The sequence below is a fragment of the Dendrobium catenatum genome, unplaced genomic scaffold (genome assembly GCF_001605985.2).
Source record: "Dendrobium catenatum unplaced genomic scaffold, ASM160598v2 fragScaff_scaffold_659, whole genome shotgun sequence".
Lineage (NCBI taxonomy): Eukaryota > Viridiplantae > Streptophyta > Magnoliopsida > Asparagales > Orchidaceae > Dendrobium > Dendrobium catenatum.
Window position 1 is genome coordinate 1125431 of NW_021319121.1, and position 19170 is coordinate 1144600.

The 19170-nt window shown below is 33.6% G+C and overlaps 1 protein-coding gene across 1 annotated transcript in view; it reads right to left on the bottom strand.

Annotated features, from left to right (window-relative positions):
- Window positions 1–7839, bottom strand: part of LOC110094750 (nuclear transcription factor Y subunit A-6) — a 13895-nt gene extending 6056 nt beyond the window's left edge. Inside the window, exons 1-2 of the mRNA XM_020820066.2 lie at window positions 7676–7839; window positions 4245–4648 (exon numbers count right to left, since the gene is read on the bottom strand). Coding sequence (XP_020675725.2) covers window positions 4245–4648; window positions 7676–7839 — 568 coding nt within the window. The remainder of the gene's footprint in view (window positions 1–4244; window positions 4649–7675) is intronic.
- Between the last annotated feature and the right edge of the window lie 11331 nt (window positions 7840–19170).

Below are 19170 nucleotides of genomic sequence, written 5' to 3' on the forward strand. Positions count from 1 at the left end.
GAGATTCTCAAGATCTCTTTGTGAGTTCTTGAGGAGAGTTTCGCGGATCTCTTTGTGAGTTCCGAGATTCTCAAGATCTCTTTGTGAGTTCCGAGATTCTCAAGATCTCTTTGTGAGTTCTTGAGGAGAGTTTCGTGGATCTCTGTGTGAGTTCCGACATCCCTACAATCTCCTTTGAGATCTTGAAGTTTAAGAGCGTGAGGTTAGAAATTCCTAGATTTCCCCAAACTTCTCATCCTCTACCAAGCTCGGGCTTTTCCTCCCCAAGTTCTCCTTGCCGCCGGCCCTGTTGGCCCGTCCAGAAATTCACCCGCCGGCCATCCCTTGGGCCGACGCCCACCAACCCCCACCTCCCCCTCTTTTCCTCCTTGGAATAAAGAAATTTCTTAATTAGGAGAGGCTACAATTCAAAGTCAAAATTTGAATTTGAATTAGCATTAATTACTCCTTAAATTCGTCCCTCCAATTAAGCCAATAGCCATTAATTTAAATCTGAAATTTAATTTCAGATTTAAATCAATTAATCATTTAATCCTCCCAATTAATGACAATTCAAATTTAAAATTTGAATTTGAATTAGCTTTAATTACTCCTTAATTTCATATTTCCATTCTCTCTCCCCAAATTAATTTGGGCTTTAATTAATCTTGCCACCTAGGCAATAACAACAGCATAAACCCACACACCTTATATGGCATTTACGTTTCACATCACTCTAGCTCATATTTGCAATGCAAAATAGCCCCATTAGGAATATCATAAGACACTTTAATGCGTCAAAAGATTTAATGTTAGCTTATTAGTACATGCATTCAAGGTGTGTGGGTTTATATAATAAGTACAACAACAATAACAACAGCATCAAGCATTTATCCCACTACATCAAGCATTTATCCCACTACGTGGGGTTGGCTACATGAATCTTTTTTTTTTTTCATTGTGTCCTGTTAAGAGTCAGATTCTCATTTATATCTAATAAAAATTGTCATTTCTAATACTTTCTAACTAAGTCTTTTTAAGTCTGCCTCTACCTTTCTTAATATAGAGTATATACCAAATCTAATACATGTACTTAACCGGGTCATCGGAAGGCCGACGTTTTATGTGACCAAACCATCTAAGACGACTCTCTCTAACTTTATTTGCCATTGGAGTTGCTCCAACCTTTTCACGTATATACTTGCTTTAGTTGCTTCTCATTCTATCCCAATGAATGAAGCCACTCATCCACCTGAGCATCCTCATCTTTGTAATACTTAATTTTATGCTTATCTTTTAACGACCAACATTCTACGTCATAAAACATTGTAGGTCCCACCACTATCTTATAGAATTTTCCCATAAGTAATAATATTAAAATATGCCACCAACAACTTTAATCACTTAGTCGAGTTATATTGTCTTTGCATCTAAAGTAAATGTTAGATGCAAATGTCTAACACTCGAATCCAAACAATTAAAATAAAATATGCCTCAAAGATTTGGTATTAGCTTATTATAGTGAGAGATTTGCATGTCTTTGAATCTGATTTATTTTTGTCAACTTGTGCCTAAGCAGCCGTCAGTATACATATGTATGTGGTATGTAATGTGTATATCTATGTGTAATGTTTAGTATGTAGTGTGAGTCAGTGTGCACTCGCATATATGATAGTACTACTAAACTAGTTAAAAACTCTTAATATTAAATAGGATATTAAAAAATAATAAAAATAACATTAAATTATTAGTTGTATTGTAAAGATTCCAGCTTGATTTAAAGTGATGAAATATTGAGCAAATGAATTTAAGTATAAATAAAAATAAATTTTGATTTTAATTAATAGCATGTGTACATATATATCTTGAATGCATGCTCACACCATCTACTATCAAACACCATGATCATTGTCTTCTTTACAAATTGAATGCAGTTACCATGATCATATAATAGCAGTTACCATGATCATTGTCTTCTTTACAAATTGAATGCATGCTCACACCATCTACTATCAAACACCATTGAGGATTTTGCAAAAATTTCATACCATTCATTATGTCTTAGATCTTTGCCCTAAGGTATTTGGTTGTACATGTGTCTCCCTTGCTAATTGAAATTCTTAAAAGCGCTATAATAAACTCATCCTCTTGCATGAAAATCTTATGTCCACGATTGTTCACTTTTATGAATATGAGCCTTATTTTTCAGGAGATTTTTTTTTTTTTACTCCTCTTTAGAGGAAAAGATTAATAAAGGAAAATGAACCATTTTAATTGTTTTCGATTTTAGGCAAGGGGTTCATATAATTTAGAAAAAAAGGGAAGAGCTTGAACACTTATTGTTGTTGAATCTAATATTTAAGAAAGAAGTGAGAGGGGGTGAAAGATATGTTAAAAAATACTACGTAAGGAGAAAAAAGTATGATAATATGATGCCCCTCCAAACTCCAATACCCCTCTTGATGATAATATGACTCTTTTGAGATTAACCCTAACGTGTATATTTCTTTGCCTAAAATCTCAACTCAAACAATTGATCTTGTAATCTTGAAAGCCACATGATGGTAGGAGATGCCCTCTTCTTAATCGAAAAGAGCACAATAAATTAAATTTCTCCAAATCATCTTCTAATGTTGTTTATTCAAGATCTTATTTTGTATCTCACCATCATATGTCCAAGACTCAGCCAAAAATTTTCCTTCAATAGTCTTAAGAGCATATTCATAGTCATTTTTAGGAAACCTTCGAAGATCCTAAGTGAAAGTTTGCTATAGTCAATGAAGCTCTCCAATAAGAACTCTATTCGGAAGAAAGTTGAATTGCCACCGTAAAAAAAGGCATTTGGATGAAAGTGGATTTTTTGGATGAAATACAAGTTTAATACAACTATTGACGGGAACAAGGGATCCAACATATGAAATTGACTATCATAAGACCTTTCCTTATACGTCACAAATGAATAATGTAAGATTCATACTCTCTATTCCAATTAATCTAGATTGATCATTAAGACAATTTGATGTGAAGAATATATATTCCTGCATAATAATCTGTTGTAATATGTGTATATGGATCCTCAAACAGAATTTATACCAAAAAGAGGTATAGAGTATGCAAGCTGAAGAATGCCCAGTATATATTAGGTATAGAGTATGCAAGCTGAAGAATGCCCAGTATGTGCTACAACAGTTGCCAATGGCATGATTTTGGCAGGTTAAGCTACTTCATAAAGAAATCTGATTTTAAGAACGCTTTAGCAGATCACACTATTCTATAAAAAAATAGTGATGATATTACTCTACCTATTATTTATGTCAATGACATGATTAATACAGGTAATAACTCTAGTGAGAATGTGAGAAAGAGCTATTAGAACTATTTGGCTAAGGAACAATGAAAACAATAATTTGGGAACTCTAAAGGCTTCCTGGGCATTGAACTGTCATGGTCAAAGAAAGGATTGCTTCTCTCTCAATAGACCTATACAATAGATATATCGGTTGAAACTGAAAACTGTGCTTGTGAACCAATCTATACTCCCATTAAGGTAAATCAATTTCTAACAATCTATCCTGATCAGATTCCAACAATCAAAGAGAAATATCGGAGACTAGTGTTAAGGTTGATTTATTTATCGTAATAGATCTAAGTTGTGATATGTGGCTAATGGTGTAAGTAAAATCATGCAAAATCTATATGAACATCACATGAATGTAGTCAATAGTATCTTGGCTTACCAGATTATAATCAATTGAATTTGTTTTAATAACAACCAAAAACCATGAAGTATTTCTAATATAATGAATTTACTTTACATTGTATTCAGAATGACCTGAATTCTAAATACAAGAGGCCAAACAGCAACTAAATCTTTCAAGATTCTTAACCAATGGCAAACGTGCAATGAAACCCAAAAAAGCCAAAATAATATGCATGACGCCCCCATGCAAGGTGTATAAGCAACTCAAATTCTTGAGACAATTTGATAAAAATGCAATGCACTAATCATGCTTTAAAAAGTTTACAACACTCACAATGAATTACATTCCTAACTTCCTTCATCCTGAAAACAAAGAACCATTAGCAATCTGTTGCAAAATTAACGTACAACAAGATAAGAAAGGAAGAAATAATTAAATTAGTATAATTGTCTAACAAATCTAGCGCAACAACATTTATTTCAAACCCTTGAAAAAATCAGAATCGAAAATAAATGAGAGTGCTATTTCTTAAAAGAGCGAACAATGGAAGAAGATGAAAGTTACCTTTGTCATTTATCTTATCTTGAATTGAACCAGATTGTCCTGACAGACACCATTCATTGGGGCTATCATCACTCTCTTTTGACAATTCACCATGGGAACTCCCACTGGACTGTGTAGATGATGATTCTTGCTCCAACATCTGATTTTCAACTTGTTTTATCTGATTGGATACCGGAGTGTTCATGCTGGCATATAAGTTAGCGGTGGTTGGATACAACAAAATATGTGGTCCACATGAATTCCACCATGGAATGCCATTGCTCGGATAATTGTATGCTGATTGGACTAATTCATGCTGTGAATCCTTATCACTCATATTTTGCATCGGAGAGCCTTTCCAATTGTCAGAAGGTACAGTGTGAATTACTGAGTCTTTTATAGAAGCAACTATTATCTCTAGATAACTGCCAAAAGTCAAAAAAATTTGAGATGCCTTAATAAATTAAAGGAAACTTTGCTTTCAAAATTAAAGAAAAAAAACTTTGGAGTGTCAAGATCAAATGTTGTGCATTTGGTACTAGTTACTTAGCTTGTCAACTTACAAATTTCCAACTAATTCTGATGATAAATCTTCTTAACATACCTTGCAATTTGGACAAACAAAAAATAGGCCAAAGTAAACCATTTATACTATTCAAGTTCTCATCTCATAAGCCCCTATTTGATTGTGATTAGGAGCGTCGCATCTAATAGTAGATTTCCAAGAGTATAACATATGAAATTAAGAATTCAATGCAATTTAAAATCTAACCAATTAATGAGGTCATATTCAATGTATAGAGCTCCCACTAATGCATAGGATTTGGAAAAGGTAATTATGGTTCACGTATACCCTATATCTGACACTTGCATGTTCTAAAGCAACCTTAATTAATAATAGTGGTAGAATGTGTTCACTCAAGAAAAATGATTTGATATGAACCCTAGGGGTGTCAATTAATGACACGACATGAAACCCCAACCACAACCCAAACCTGAAAATTTGGGTTCGGGCTAACTCGTTTAACAGACGGGTCAAATTCGGGTTCTAATTCCTGACCCATTTGAAAATTCGATCATGGTAGATAATGATATATTCTTGATAAGGATGAATCCCGATCAAGTATTGCCACTTTCAAAAAAATCAAACCATAGATTACTTGTATGGGAGGAGTAATTGCATAAGTTTTAGAATTATATCATTAAGCCTCATTAATTTTCATGCTTAATACTAGCTTAAATCCCAATGAGATAATACTTTGTTTCATACATAAATATTTTTTGTAGTATTTATAATAAAAAAATAATTGAAACCACAATCCAAATTGAATCCCAAAATCAGGTAAACTAATGAAACTACTAAAACCAAAAAATTTACGATGGGAATGAAACCAAGTTTTAAAACATTGGTCTGTTCAATTACAACTTAATGATATAAGCATTGGTAAGCAGAAAATAAATCTTGGAAGCCGTCGTCAAAAGTTGTAAAATGCCGGAGTTTTTTTAAAAAACAAGATAGCTAATAAGCATGCAAAATAAAGTCAATATATGTCTCAAAAGGTAAAAAATTCAAAGCATCTATGTTAGGACTGAAAAGAGGTACCTAATAATACATCTTACAATACGTCAAAGTAGCTTGCACTTAAATAAAGACAAATTCTTGCATCGTGCAATTTGTCAAAAATAGTAAAATACCACACAATTACTTCTACATCATTGTTATTATGAGCACTAATTAAAGCTTTATAGTGCATGTAGTTGAATGCATGCTATAGCCCCAAGATCTTAAGGTTCTAGAATATATGTTACAAATTGTGTCAACTAGCAACTACTATAACTTTTTCCCTTAAAAGGTTCTTTTATTTTAAAGTCAGTTCTAGAATATATTTTGATATTTTTTTCTTATTTGATTTCTATTTTTTCTAGAAAGGGTCATTAACCTATTAGAATGTAACCTTCCGGGATTTTCATTCTCGAGCAATGGAGTTATATTTCTCATGGCATTTGAGAAATTAAAGGGTTGATCCCCCATATAGATCAGTAGCATAAAATAAGGAAAGGAATCCATTTCCTAAATATCATAAATGGGCTGCATGGACTAGCAAAGAAAATTTCAGTAATATAATGACTTGACCAATATAATCCAAAGCAGATTTAAATTATATGCATAACTCGGCTTCCAATATTTGATTATACTAGCAATTTCTCAGAAACGGCTCTTCATGCTCAAAGAAATAACTGATTTCCAAGTCATTTATCCGTATTACAGATAGACAAAGTTTAAAGATAGCCTGCTTCTCACATCAAATACCGCAAAAATTTACGGGCAGGTAAATATGAGCAACTTACTCCTATGATCAATCTACCAAGAATTTGAAGTGAGAGTAGATCAAAAGATTGCTTGTACATTTGATCAATATTTTGCTCAGTATTAATACTAATAAAACATTAATACTGAAATACATAAAAAAAATACTAACCTGCATTCACCTATAAATCTCCACTCACTCAAGCAAACTCAAAAACCAACTTACCTTCTAATACCGCATTGATTTGACCAAACGCTCGTCTAAAATAAGATAAATAGGGCAAAAACCCTATATTCTTTAGCTAAAGTTTTCTTTGAAAGTCATAACGACTAAAGCATCTTAAAGGCGTATTCTTCTTTAAAATCCACTTTTCATCAATGTACCCTGTACTAAAAATAAACAAAAAAGGAGTCCTTCAACGTTAAGAAGTGCTGCAGGCACAATTAAGAAGAGCACGTAACACTTTGGCACACTCTCTAGTTCAGAATCAAAGCCAAATAACATAAGCCCAAATGGAAAACTAAAAACCCTTACCGAAACCGCAGAAGCAAGAAAAAAATTACAAAATTATAACAAAAACAAAATAAACAAAAAACAAAAAACCAGTATCTCTCAGTCTCTATTGATCTACATAAATAGTTTTAAAAAACTAAAAAAAAAAAAAACGTTTCTCATAAACTCCAATGACATTCAAACCCGATCAGCAGTCCCGTGGCCAAGAGCTTTAGCTACTGCTCAGCCGCCCAGTTTCCAGGACTAAAAAAAAAAAAAAAAAAAAAAAAAAAAAAAAAAAAAAAAAAAAAAAAAAACCAATATCTCTCAGCCTCTATCGATCTACATAAATAGTTTTAAAATACTAAAAAAAAAACGTTTCTCATAAACTCCAATGACATTCAAACCCGATCAGCAGTCCCGTGGCCACGAGCTTTAGCTACTGCTCAGCCGCCCAGTTTCCAGGACTGCCACCGAGGGGTAGGGGTGCATGAGTGCAGGGTTGTCTGCTCTAGTGTTTGCGCGACGACACCCAAAAATACCATGAAAATCGAACTATTAAGCTAAGAAAGCGAAGAATCACATGTTGGAGGAGATCAGAAGAGTAGATACAGTAAAAAAAAATAACAGTTTCTTGAAGATAGAAAGAACCTCGCAGGCAAAGTATGTCTCCAGGCTCGAAACCCTTGGCTTCTGCCTACTTCCTTCCGCTTCCCCCTTTTATTTCTCCTGCTTCTATTCTCTCTGAATTGATAAAATAAGCCATTAAAAAAATCTTGCTTAAAATATAGTACGAAATCAGCCCTCTTAAACATTTATTTTTGCTTGCTGACGCTACACACTGCGTGGATTATCGTTGGAATAATAAAGTATCCATACAATATTAAAAAATATATATATAATAAACATTAAATACCACTACAAATTTGATTTTACAAGTCCCATAAATCCTCTCATTGTTTTATTTTTTAAATATTCCATAATTTTTTTTTAAATAATCCCTCTTGCATTTATTGATTAAACACCTATTTAAAGTTATTGCATTTATTTGTAATATGTTATATAATCATATTAATATGATAATGATACTATAGGTAACTTTGCTATCTTACATATTGTACAAATTTTGTAAATAGTCTTTTTGTTGAGAAATAAGTATTGCCTATGTAAAGTATGAGTTAATATATTTGATAGTATATTACAATTATTTCAATCATATTTGATCATATCGTAACATTAATTAAAAAAACATTGTTATAATATTTATTTTTATATAATGCATGCATGTTTATATATATGACGGAAGTAATGTTGGTATTAAGCTCTCTTTGATATTGGTTGATTAGGCCAATAGATTCATTGTACGTTACAAATAATCATTAGTTTTTTAAGAGATTAGTTCCTACTTTTCTTAGTTTTAGGGTGTCATAGTAAACCAACAATAATATAAGAAAAAATGATGAATAATTGATGAGCAATTTATTAAACATAAATATAGTAAGCACGTTAGTGTGTATTTTACATTATGATGCAATGATCATTAGGTTGTTGATGCACGAGCCATCACACATCTATAAAAGAGTTTGTATAGATAACTCTATGATTTATATTTATTTGTTTTAGGTTGTTGATGCTTAAGCCGTTACACATCTATCATTGTCAAAATTTTAGAAAATTTTACTAGCTTTCCCCAAACCTTCTAGATGTAATTATTCACACGTGAAAATTTAAGTTATTTATATTTATTCTCCTCTCATTCTCAACTTATAAGAAGGGACATGAGAATAGATAAATGGTGCACACTTATATTTGCCTGATTTTGATTTATCAAGTCAATTGATATGATTAAACTAGCGAATACAACTCGCTGATTGTGAACTAATTTTATTCCCTCACAACTTGCCAAGCCTAGAAATTGTCTAAGTTCTTGAGTCAACTATTCCCCTTACTCGTTTATGAATGGGGCTCAACCAATGCTTAAAACTTATACATTACAAATGCTTATGAGACTCCATAAGTCGCTTCCTTAATAAGTTTATTCTCTTGAAAGAGCTTTACTATTCATATAGAATACTCACAAACGATGTGCAATTTCTCACAAAAATTCCCTAAAGATTCCCTCCACAAAACTTATCCCTAAACTTCAAATCATATGTTACCATATATATATAAACAATCTCATTTATATCTTGACTTGTGTCTCTTCAATTATTGATAGAAGAACTAACAAAATTTTATTTTAATTATTTTTTCCCATACATCATTGTATATAATTCATAAATAAAAGCGATTACAAGAACCCAAAAGCAAAAGCAAAAACAAGAGGAGAGATACAACCCCGAGGGCTCAGTAGAAGGTCGGGACTACCAGCGTCCCAAAAGACAAACTTGTGTCTCCCACAGGATACACTAAACTTGGCGGATCAATTAACGTAACAGGAACATCCACAAAATTGTTGTTAATTAAACAGTCATCCAAGACAGGAAGAGAACTGGAGTTGGCAGGCACTACACCAACCCCCGCACCCATATTATTAGACGGGAGAGTAGCAGCCACAAGAGGCTTAAGAGAAAATTCACCCAAAACAGCCGGGGCAGACACCACCGACACCAAACGATCAACACCACCATTATTATCAGCACTAAAACAGGTTATATGGGAATTCACCAAGGGATCTAAAGTACCTGAAATCGAACCATGAGGAAGAAAGGGTAAGGCATCAGGGGACAAAAAACCCCATCACCAGCAACAACCTTACCACCCGAACAATCCACATTATTATCCACCTCAATTTCCACATTTTCAACCACTAAATTAGCTGGATGGATCTCCAAATCCACAAAATGAAGCACAGGCTGCGTATCCAAATCCAAGGAAGGAGGAATGGGATCAACAGAAACAACCTCAACATTAGAAGAAGGGAGAATAGGGTTCGAAACATTTAAAACCTTCTTAGCAGCCTTAGACGGCGCAGATAAATCAACCACAAGACGGCTATTACCCGACAAAAGCCCAAATTTTTTACACGAAGAAAAAAAGGAAGGAAATTCCTCAATAACAACATTTTGCATATGCCCAGAAGATTCAGGGCCTACCCAAACACAATCGGGATAGGATTTAGTAACATCTAATTCCACTAACACACGAGCAAGAGAATGCCTATACCCAATAGCAGTAGCAGTATCGATTATGAGGGGTTTTCCAAATATTAAACCCAAGCCATGAAGTATACGGGGAGAGAAGAGATGTGGGCGCAGCAGAGGGAAAGACACCCAGATGGGTACAACTAACGACTCCACCTCAATATCCACAGAGGACAGCCATTTAGTAAGTTTCATATAGCAGTTATACACTAAGTAAGATCCATGGCAAAATACCCGACAATAATCAATTTTATTTTTAAGCTTAATGAGGATATGAGACGGATCAAGCAACGTAACAGAAAAATCATCATTCAATTTGAGATTGAAGAAAAATCGACGAATAGAGTCCAAAGAAGGGCTCTTAGAAGGGAAAAAACCGACCAAAGAGAACTAGAAAGGCGCAGCCAGCGTAGAGATTTCTTGTTCCGAGATCCAAAGACACGAAAAGATGAAACTCTAAGTTCCGAAAAAAATGTTATCATCTTGCCTACCCGCAAGAACATCCAAAAAATAACGATAAGATGCATAAGCCCCCAAAAAACCATGGTCGCTAAACTTTGGCGGCATGCCGGCAAGCGCTGGGCAAAACAAACCAAAGAAAACCAAGAGTGAAAACAAATAAGATGAATAGGAGCTTCCCTGAAGGAATGTCACCACGAAAGCAAAGATCACCAGCCACGGAATCACCTGCCGATGCTAGGGAAAAAAGCCCTAGCAGAGCGGAAGCGGAATCTAGGGCCAAAGAAAATTTTATTTTAATTATAAATTTGCTTGCAGAATGAAATGTTGTTCTTATATATTATGCAAGTCGTTACATTTTCTAAGATTCTAAAAAAATTGCTAGATGAAAGTATTTACCATTAATTAATGAACTAACTTTAGGAGTTGGAGGTTGTTTTCTTCTTAAAGTGTTGCATGTAAGCCATTTTAGTGAACAAATTCTTTTTGAGAATTGACATACATATAAAAAAATTCTTATTCAAAATAAAATATATATTTTCATGTATATGATTTTATGTGATTTGGATACTAAAATGATATATAAGTTGTTGCATGCCAATATATGTATAGTGTTAGAGAATAACATATTTAATGTCTTATCATTAAATGAAGATCCAACCCACAAGATTAAATAAGGATCTCAAAGACATCAAAGTTGTTACAAAAAAATGAAAAAATGAAAAAATAAAAATAAAAAATAAAATACATGGCTAGGCCTGATTGCAATGATTTTGTTAGTATTTGTCATCTATTGTAAATGATGAATTTCCTAATAGTTGGAAAAATGTGTTGATATAGTAAAATAGACATAAATAACATAGTACATATTATGCAGTGAAAGTTTGAAAAGCCTTGTGGTATGTGGGAGCGTTTTTTAATAAATTATTTGGAGTTTGTTCATTCATTTTCCTTTGAGGATAGAAAATTAGAGACTCGTAAAGTCTCTAGTATACATGATGGTGTTGGCATAAAAAATTATAGCTAATTTAGATGTTGGCATAAAAAATTAGAGCTAATTTAGATGGAGTGTATCAACCTTATATGCCATTCCATGTGTTGATGTTGTTGGTGGAAACGAGCAATAAAGTCAGTAGATGTTGTTGTAGTCGAAGGATTGGAGAATCGTAGTTGGGTGATAATGATCAAATTTTCATAGTGAGCTAATGCTACAAACAAACCTAGCCAATCAAAACAGATGTTTTTTTATATTTAAGATGATTTATTATTAGCTTGTTAGATCTTGATTCAAGCATTTATATTTGTGTTCATGGTTGATTCGTTAGAAATGATATATGTTTAAGTTTTGCTCATATTTGACTCACATTCGATTAATTTGTGCTTATCAAGATTTAAATGGGCACCTCATATAAAGCAATAAATGAACATTATCGAGTCATTAATGAGCTTTACTTTTAAGATGTTCATTAGCTTAATAAACGAAAATTATCGGGTCTACCAACAAACAATATATTGAGCCTTATCATGCCCGTTAAAAATATATATTTAACGAGCTTTCTCAAGCCCATAAATCAGACATATATCGATCATTTTTAAGCTTAAAAATGAGTAGCTTGCATAACAAAGAATATGATAATCTTAATGAACTAATGAACACCTAAAATAAACAACCTAACAAATATAAATAAGCAAATCTAATTACTAGTTATTATAATATTTAAATATTTTTAAATTTTTTTAATTATTATATTATTATATTATAATAATTTTAAACATTTATATTAGATTGTTCATCATTTTCATAATGAGGCTTAATTGAGCTTCATATTAAACATTAAATGAGCTTCTTAATGAACATGTTAACGAGATCTATATCAAATATGAATTTAGCTTATTAACGATCTTCACATATTGATCTTATTTGAGGCTTTGTTCTACAATAATTCTATATTCAGTATGCAACGTTATAGGTTGGCCATATATAGGGTTTGAGTGATGAGTGCTAGGCACTGCAATATATTTTTTTAATATAAATTCTTCTTCACTCAAACCTCTCTCTCTCTCTCTCTCTCAGGCTCCCGCTGCCCGCCAGGTGCCCTGCCCGCGCTGCCAGCCTGCGCACCTTGCCGAGATTCGAACAGAGTCCACTCTTTTTTGCTAAGTCCAAACCATTTTGCTAAGAGGGAAAATGTGTTAGAATTCTTATTATAATTTATTTAAACTATTTTCATACTAAAATTATAATTAAAAATTAATAAAAATAAAATTTTAAAGTTAATAATTAATTAAATATGTTATTATATTAATAATTAATTAGACTAAGTTTATTAAATTAATAATTAATTAAAATAAAACTACAAATATTAATTAATTAAATTAATTAAGAAAAAAAATACTATGAACTGTCGGAAAACCACTGAAAACAAGACTGCCGGAAAGCCGCTGAAGATTCTTATGAAAATTTAGGCCGCCGGAAAGCCATAGGAAAATAGTCCGCCGGCAAGCCGCAGCAAAAATCCGCCTGTAATTGACGATTTTTCTGTAGCGAGGCATGATAATAATGGTCAGATGACTATGGTTGAAGGACCATAATGGGGTAATGGTGTTCGAAATATTATAATTAAAAAATATTTGTTAGTTGTTTATAATTGGATTATAGTAGTCCGAGGATCATAGCTAGACGACAATTGTTAGAAGATCATAGTCGAGTGACAGTGGTTGAAAAATCATAATAGAAAAATGATAGTCGAAGAATCGTAGTCGGCAACATTGATCTAGCTAGGAACATTAGTTCAACGATGTGGTTAAAGGATCAAATTCTAGCAACTGTTGTTAAGGGATTGTACTAAGGCAACAGTGGGTAGATCGAGGCTAGGGTTATAGTCATTCAACAATGGTTGGAATATCATGATTGGGTGATGGTGGGTTGATGACAAAGGTCGTACAGTGGCATATCAATGCTGCTTGGGCGAAGCTCTAGTATTCTTTATGGCTCTAAACTCTCTTAAATTTCAAGCCAAGATCTAAGCTTCATCTCATGTAGAGGGTGGGAGCATATTTATAAATTTTTTAGAGTGACATGAATGCAAAATACTCCATCGGATGATCCATATTGTTTTTTTACCGATTATATATTATTCTTTAAGTATTTAAGATCCTTACTGATATCATAATTATACACTTTTGTATTCATTATATTATTCTCGTCCAATCGCTCTGTTTAGCTATAAACATACAAGATTTCAAGATTGATTGATCATGCAATTAATATCATGTAGCTTTCAAGTATGCTTCGAGCGCTTAATTTGGGCTCATTTAGAGTCAAATTTGATCACTTTTGACCTATATGGGTTCACCAAATCAAAGTTTCAATTTGACTATTGTTGAAGTTGGAGTTCATAAACTCTGAATGAATTGTACCTTTTAATTGATTTTCATTCTTACTATAATTTAAGAGGATTTGAATTTTTTAAGAGATTTAAATATTGTTCAAGAGATTTAAATATTGTTCAACTTAAATAATATGTTACCACAAAAAACAACATGCATTTAATTTTATATTTATTTTTGCAGATGAGATCTGCAACAAATTCCAACTTGCTAATTTACCCATTTATATTAATTCACAACATATTTGTCCCTTCCAAGCTTTGGGGCTTAGTTTCTGTTTTGACTAATCACCCATAAGGTAATACAAACTACCTAACAAATGGAAGGCTATGGAGAGCCAACTCTCTTCTTAATTATACCTGATTAGCGATAATTTTATGGTTAGTGGATCTTAATCTAAATTAACTTTACCTCTGGCATAATGATATTAATTAAGCTGTAAAGTCAAATCGGCTTCATGATTCAGATAAAGTTAATCTCTTTTGCAATTATTTTATAGAATTTGTTTAAGAATACTTTTCAACCATTTTTTTAATGCATTTAATATATGCAAATATATTATTCATTATATTACATATTTTTATAAAGCAAATGGTTGGTTTTTAATAATAACAGGGAGAAAATGATCTATATACTCTTCATAAAGATTAAAACTGTCTCAATTATATTAAATGATCATTTTAATCCGTTAACACTACAGGAAAAACGCCGATTACCGGCGGTCATGATCGGCGGTTAAAGGACCGCCGGTATTATTGGGGGTGTAGCCGCCAATTAGTACCGGCGGCATAACCGGGGTTTCGTAACGTTAGGCCGCCGGTAATAGCGACGGTCTGTTAACCGCCGGTTAAGCCGCCGGATGTCAATCTTACCGCCGATAATATAACGGCGGTTACTGATGGGCACCGGCGGTTATCCGGTGAAAGCCCGGCGATGTATACCGCCGGTAAAACCGTCGGCCGGACCGCCGGGTTACCTTCGGTAATACCACCGGCGGTGTACCGACGCTTGCCGGCAGTTGAGCGAACACACGACGGCCTCTTTAACCACCGGCAGGCCGTCGGTAAAGTGACTGTCGATTAGCCGTTGGACAAATAACCGGCGGCTTAACGCCCGGAACACCGCCGGTTGCAAATCCAGTAGTCACTGGCGGTATTAACCGCCGGTAAACCGCCGGTAAGTGTTTCCTACGCCATTTTTACCGGCGGTTGTAAAGCCGCTGATAAGCCGCCGGTATATTGTAAAACCGCCGGTGTTACCATACTAACCGCCGGTTTTTTGCGTTTTTCCTGTAGTGTAACTCCTTAAAGAGGAATCAAAATAGCCCTATCATGATACTATTTTGGTTCTTTTTCAAGGTATTCAGTGATCATAATGACACTTTAATATAATTGGAGACCATTTTGATCATTCATAAAAAATCAATAGACAATTTTATTCATATTTTAAAGGACAAAAACATTTTATGACTATATATAAAAACATAAATTTGATCTCTTCATTATTTAAATAAGGATTCAATTAGTCCTTCTATATAATTATTTAGATTCTTATTTGAAAAGTCAATGAACTAAATTAAGATTTTAAAATGGCGATTATTATTTTCAACATTTGTACAAAATAAGGGGATCATTTTATAAATTTTTTTAAAAATTTAAAGCTAGTTTATATAAATTTAATTTATAATAAAGAAATTTAAGTGAGATTGTCAAATAAATTTAAAATGGTAATATCAATTATGATGTGTATAAAAAATGATGATTATTGATAATTACTTTATCTTAATTAAAAATAGTTAGGGGATATTGGAGTCTTGTGGAATCCTATAGCCTTCAAGCATTGACAAATATAATATAGTAAAAGTAGTTGTCATTTTGAGCCCTAATGGAATTTGACTTTGAGATGAACAGTAATCCCATTGACCTTTTGAAATATTTAATACCATTTGTTTGATAAATATTATATGGGTGCCAATTGGCGTGAAAAATAAAGAAGGATAGAAAATATAAAATGAAAAACAAAATTTATTTTCAAATTTTTTAATATATTCTCTTTATATTTTAATAATAAACATCATTCATTTAAAAATTATAGTTTTTTTTTCCAATATCAAAGTTTTTCTTTGAATTTTATTTTATTTTTGTATTCATTGAAAGTAAAATATTTTATAAATAAGTTGTGAACTGCTAAATATATGAAGACGAACACAAGCTGTATATTTATGTGTATATTATGGATGAGGCCCTAATTACATGTGTGGGAATGGAAATAAAAGTCAACAGTGTAATTTTAAGGTTTCATTTGGAACGGTTTTTCTTATTACTTCCTCATGCAACTTTTTAGTACAAATTTTTTAATTTTGTATTAAAAAATAACTTTAAAAAGCGGTAAGAAAGGTTTCCCAAACGAAGCCCAAAGCAGAGATAAAATGACAATTGTTCTTGACATGTACTGACTTATGGGATTTGTTAGAGTTGATGATGGTTGAATAATATATGCAAGATATTTTCTTAATAAAAACATATTTTGAGAATATGAGTATATTCTTATGTTTGCTTGAAACAAATCAATTAAATTATTAAAAAAGTTTAAATCAAATTCGTCAAGCCATCAATTATGAATTGGTTTTGATAAATCATAAAAAGTTTTCAAGAGAGCTCCACCGAACCACCACTCGATGGTGGTCAACAAATCACCACTCGACTATTACTGTCGAATCATCACTTGATTGTCACCATCGAATCATCGCTCAACAGCTATTCTAAGATTGTCACTTGATATGCAAAATTATATCATAACCTGATCACTATTATCATACTATTTTCGCCCACTACAGTCTTTTGACCATCATCACTTGGTTGCAGTTATTCAATCACTATTGCATGACTACGATTGTCCAACCATTATCTGTTGACCACGGTCCTTCAACCATTGTTGCTTAACTACAACCACCATTGCTCATCCATAATCCTTTGACAACCATTGCCCCAACCATGATCCTATGACCATCATCACTGGACCACAGTCCTCTAAACACTATTACCTGACCATGATCATCTGACCATCATTGTTTGGCCACAATTATTCGACCAACATCACTTTATCTCAATCCTATATTGGGCTGTCAAGCTCTTCCATGAAGTGGACGACAGAGCCCTGCATTGGGCACCCATATCCACACCCACCCACGTACCCACCCATACCCAATGGATATGGGTGGGTATGGGTATACTCATAGACTTATGGGTGGGTATGGGTGGGTACTCAATATGGTGGATAAACCGATAAACCCTCAGGGAGATCATCCAACCCATCTTCGAGGAGAAGTTCGTGCTCCTGCCCATCCATGTCGTTGCGACGATGCTCAACCCGGTCATGAAGATGCGTTTGCATGGGTTGAACATCAATGCTGATTAGGTTGACGAGGCCAAGGAGAAGTTGAAGACATATATGATCAAGTACGTCCATGGCCTTAACTCAGTCATCGATGAAGATGACGATGGCATTAGGCCACTGCCGGCTAAGAAGGCACAGATAGACACCACCGCCTCCTACTCAGTTTATGATGACTTGCCTAAAGATGATGATGAGCTTGAGATGGCCACCAACATTGCCCCTACTAGCTTGCAAGTCAGAGCCGGCCTAAAGTTCACGGCCTACATGGCGCATAAGGTCAACCTGCAAGAACAGAAGATGTGCGGTGACGAGGACAGGGAGTTCGACGTCCTAAAGTGGTGGGGACTCGTGGGCATCAAGACGTTCTCGATCATGGCACTAGTAACGAACTCTATTTTATGCATTACAGCAGCCAGCGCCATGTATGAGAACAACTTTTCAAACGCCGGCAACATTGACTAAGAAGCCCAACAGTCGAAAGCCCGCTCACGTGAATGATCTATTATTCTACTGATCGAACAATGACTTGTGCGGCTTGTTAACACGTTAGTCCAATGCACCACAAGCTTCATATAACATATTGTGCTGCACTCTAACAACTTGTCCCCTGCATCATTATATAAAACCATGTATTTTATATTACAGGCATTTGGGGAATATGAAAATACTTTTATTCTGTTATCGTCTTCTACATTTCAATACTATGCAGGATTTCTTTTACGTCTAAGGTCGAACAACGCATGGGTATGGGTGGGTACGTCATCCTGAAAAATATTATGAGTGGGGGTGGGTGGGCAAAGCCAGCCCGCACAGAGCGTGGGTACCCAATGGGTACTCGACCAGGACCCTGTGTAGGGCTCTGGTGGACAAGCCCTCAAGCCTAATTTCATATATAATGAACAAAAATAACAACGAGAGTAAATAGGACGAAAAATTATAACTCAATAATAAGTATGAAAGAAAAAAATGAGCTGCTTCAAAAAATTAATGATGCTAAAATATCTATTAAAAAAACTACATATAAAAAAAAGATTGGCACGAGATAAAAAACTCAAATTAGCACATCATCAAAGACTGTGCGAGATTGCACCGCATAGCGAGAGTACGTACAATTGGGACAAAAGAAAAGCCATACGAAGCTCAATGATGCCTTCTTTCTCCTTGAGCTGAGAGATCCTGAATTTGAGTCTTATGTATATAATATGTATATGAATTTACTTTAATTATGCTAAATATCTCCCAAAAAAGTGCCAATATTATAAAATGTCAAATCTCGCACGTGAGCTTTTTACAAGCAAGTGCCTAGATAAATTTGAGCACATATTACAAAGAGAGGAAAAATTCAGGTGCTTTTGAATTTTGTTCTTTCATGAAAACCCAATTATGAGAACCCGATCAAACAAATGCTGAAGTGGGCCCGAGTTTACAAAACTCATAATTTTGGACATGCAACGCATAGTTAATTCAAGTGTTAATAAATATTATTCATTTTCCGACTTCGTTTGAGACAATTTTTTATAATTTTCTTAAATATTTTTTTAGTACAATTTTTAATTGAACTAAAAAATTTTGTACTAAAAAATTGTTTTAAAAAATAGTAAGAAAGCTGTTACAAACAAAATCTAAAGTTTGGTTTATATTTCCATTTTTTAATCTAATATGACTATCATCATTAAAATGGGTGATGATTATAATTAGGCTCGTACAATTAAAATACGCTGTTGTTAATCTTCTTAATGTTGGAGAGCTCGAGGTGAA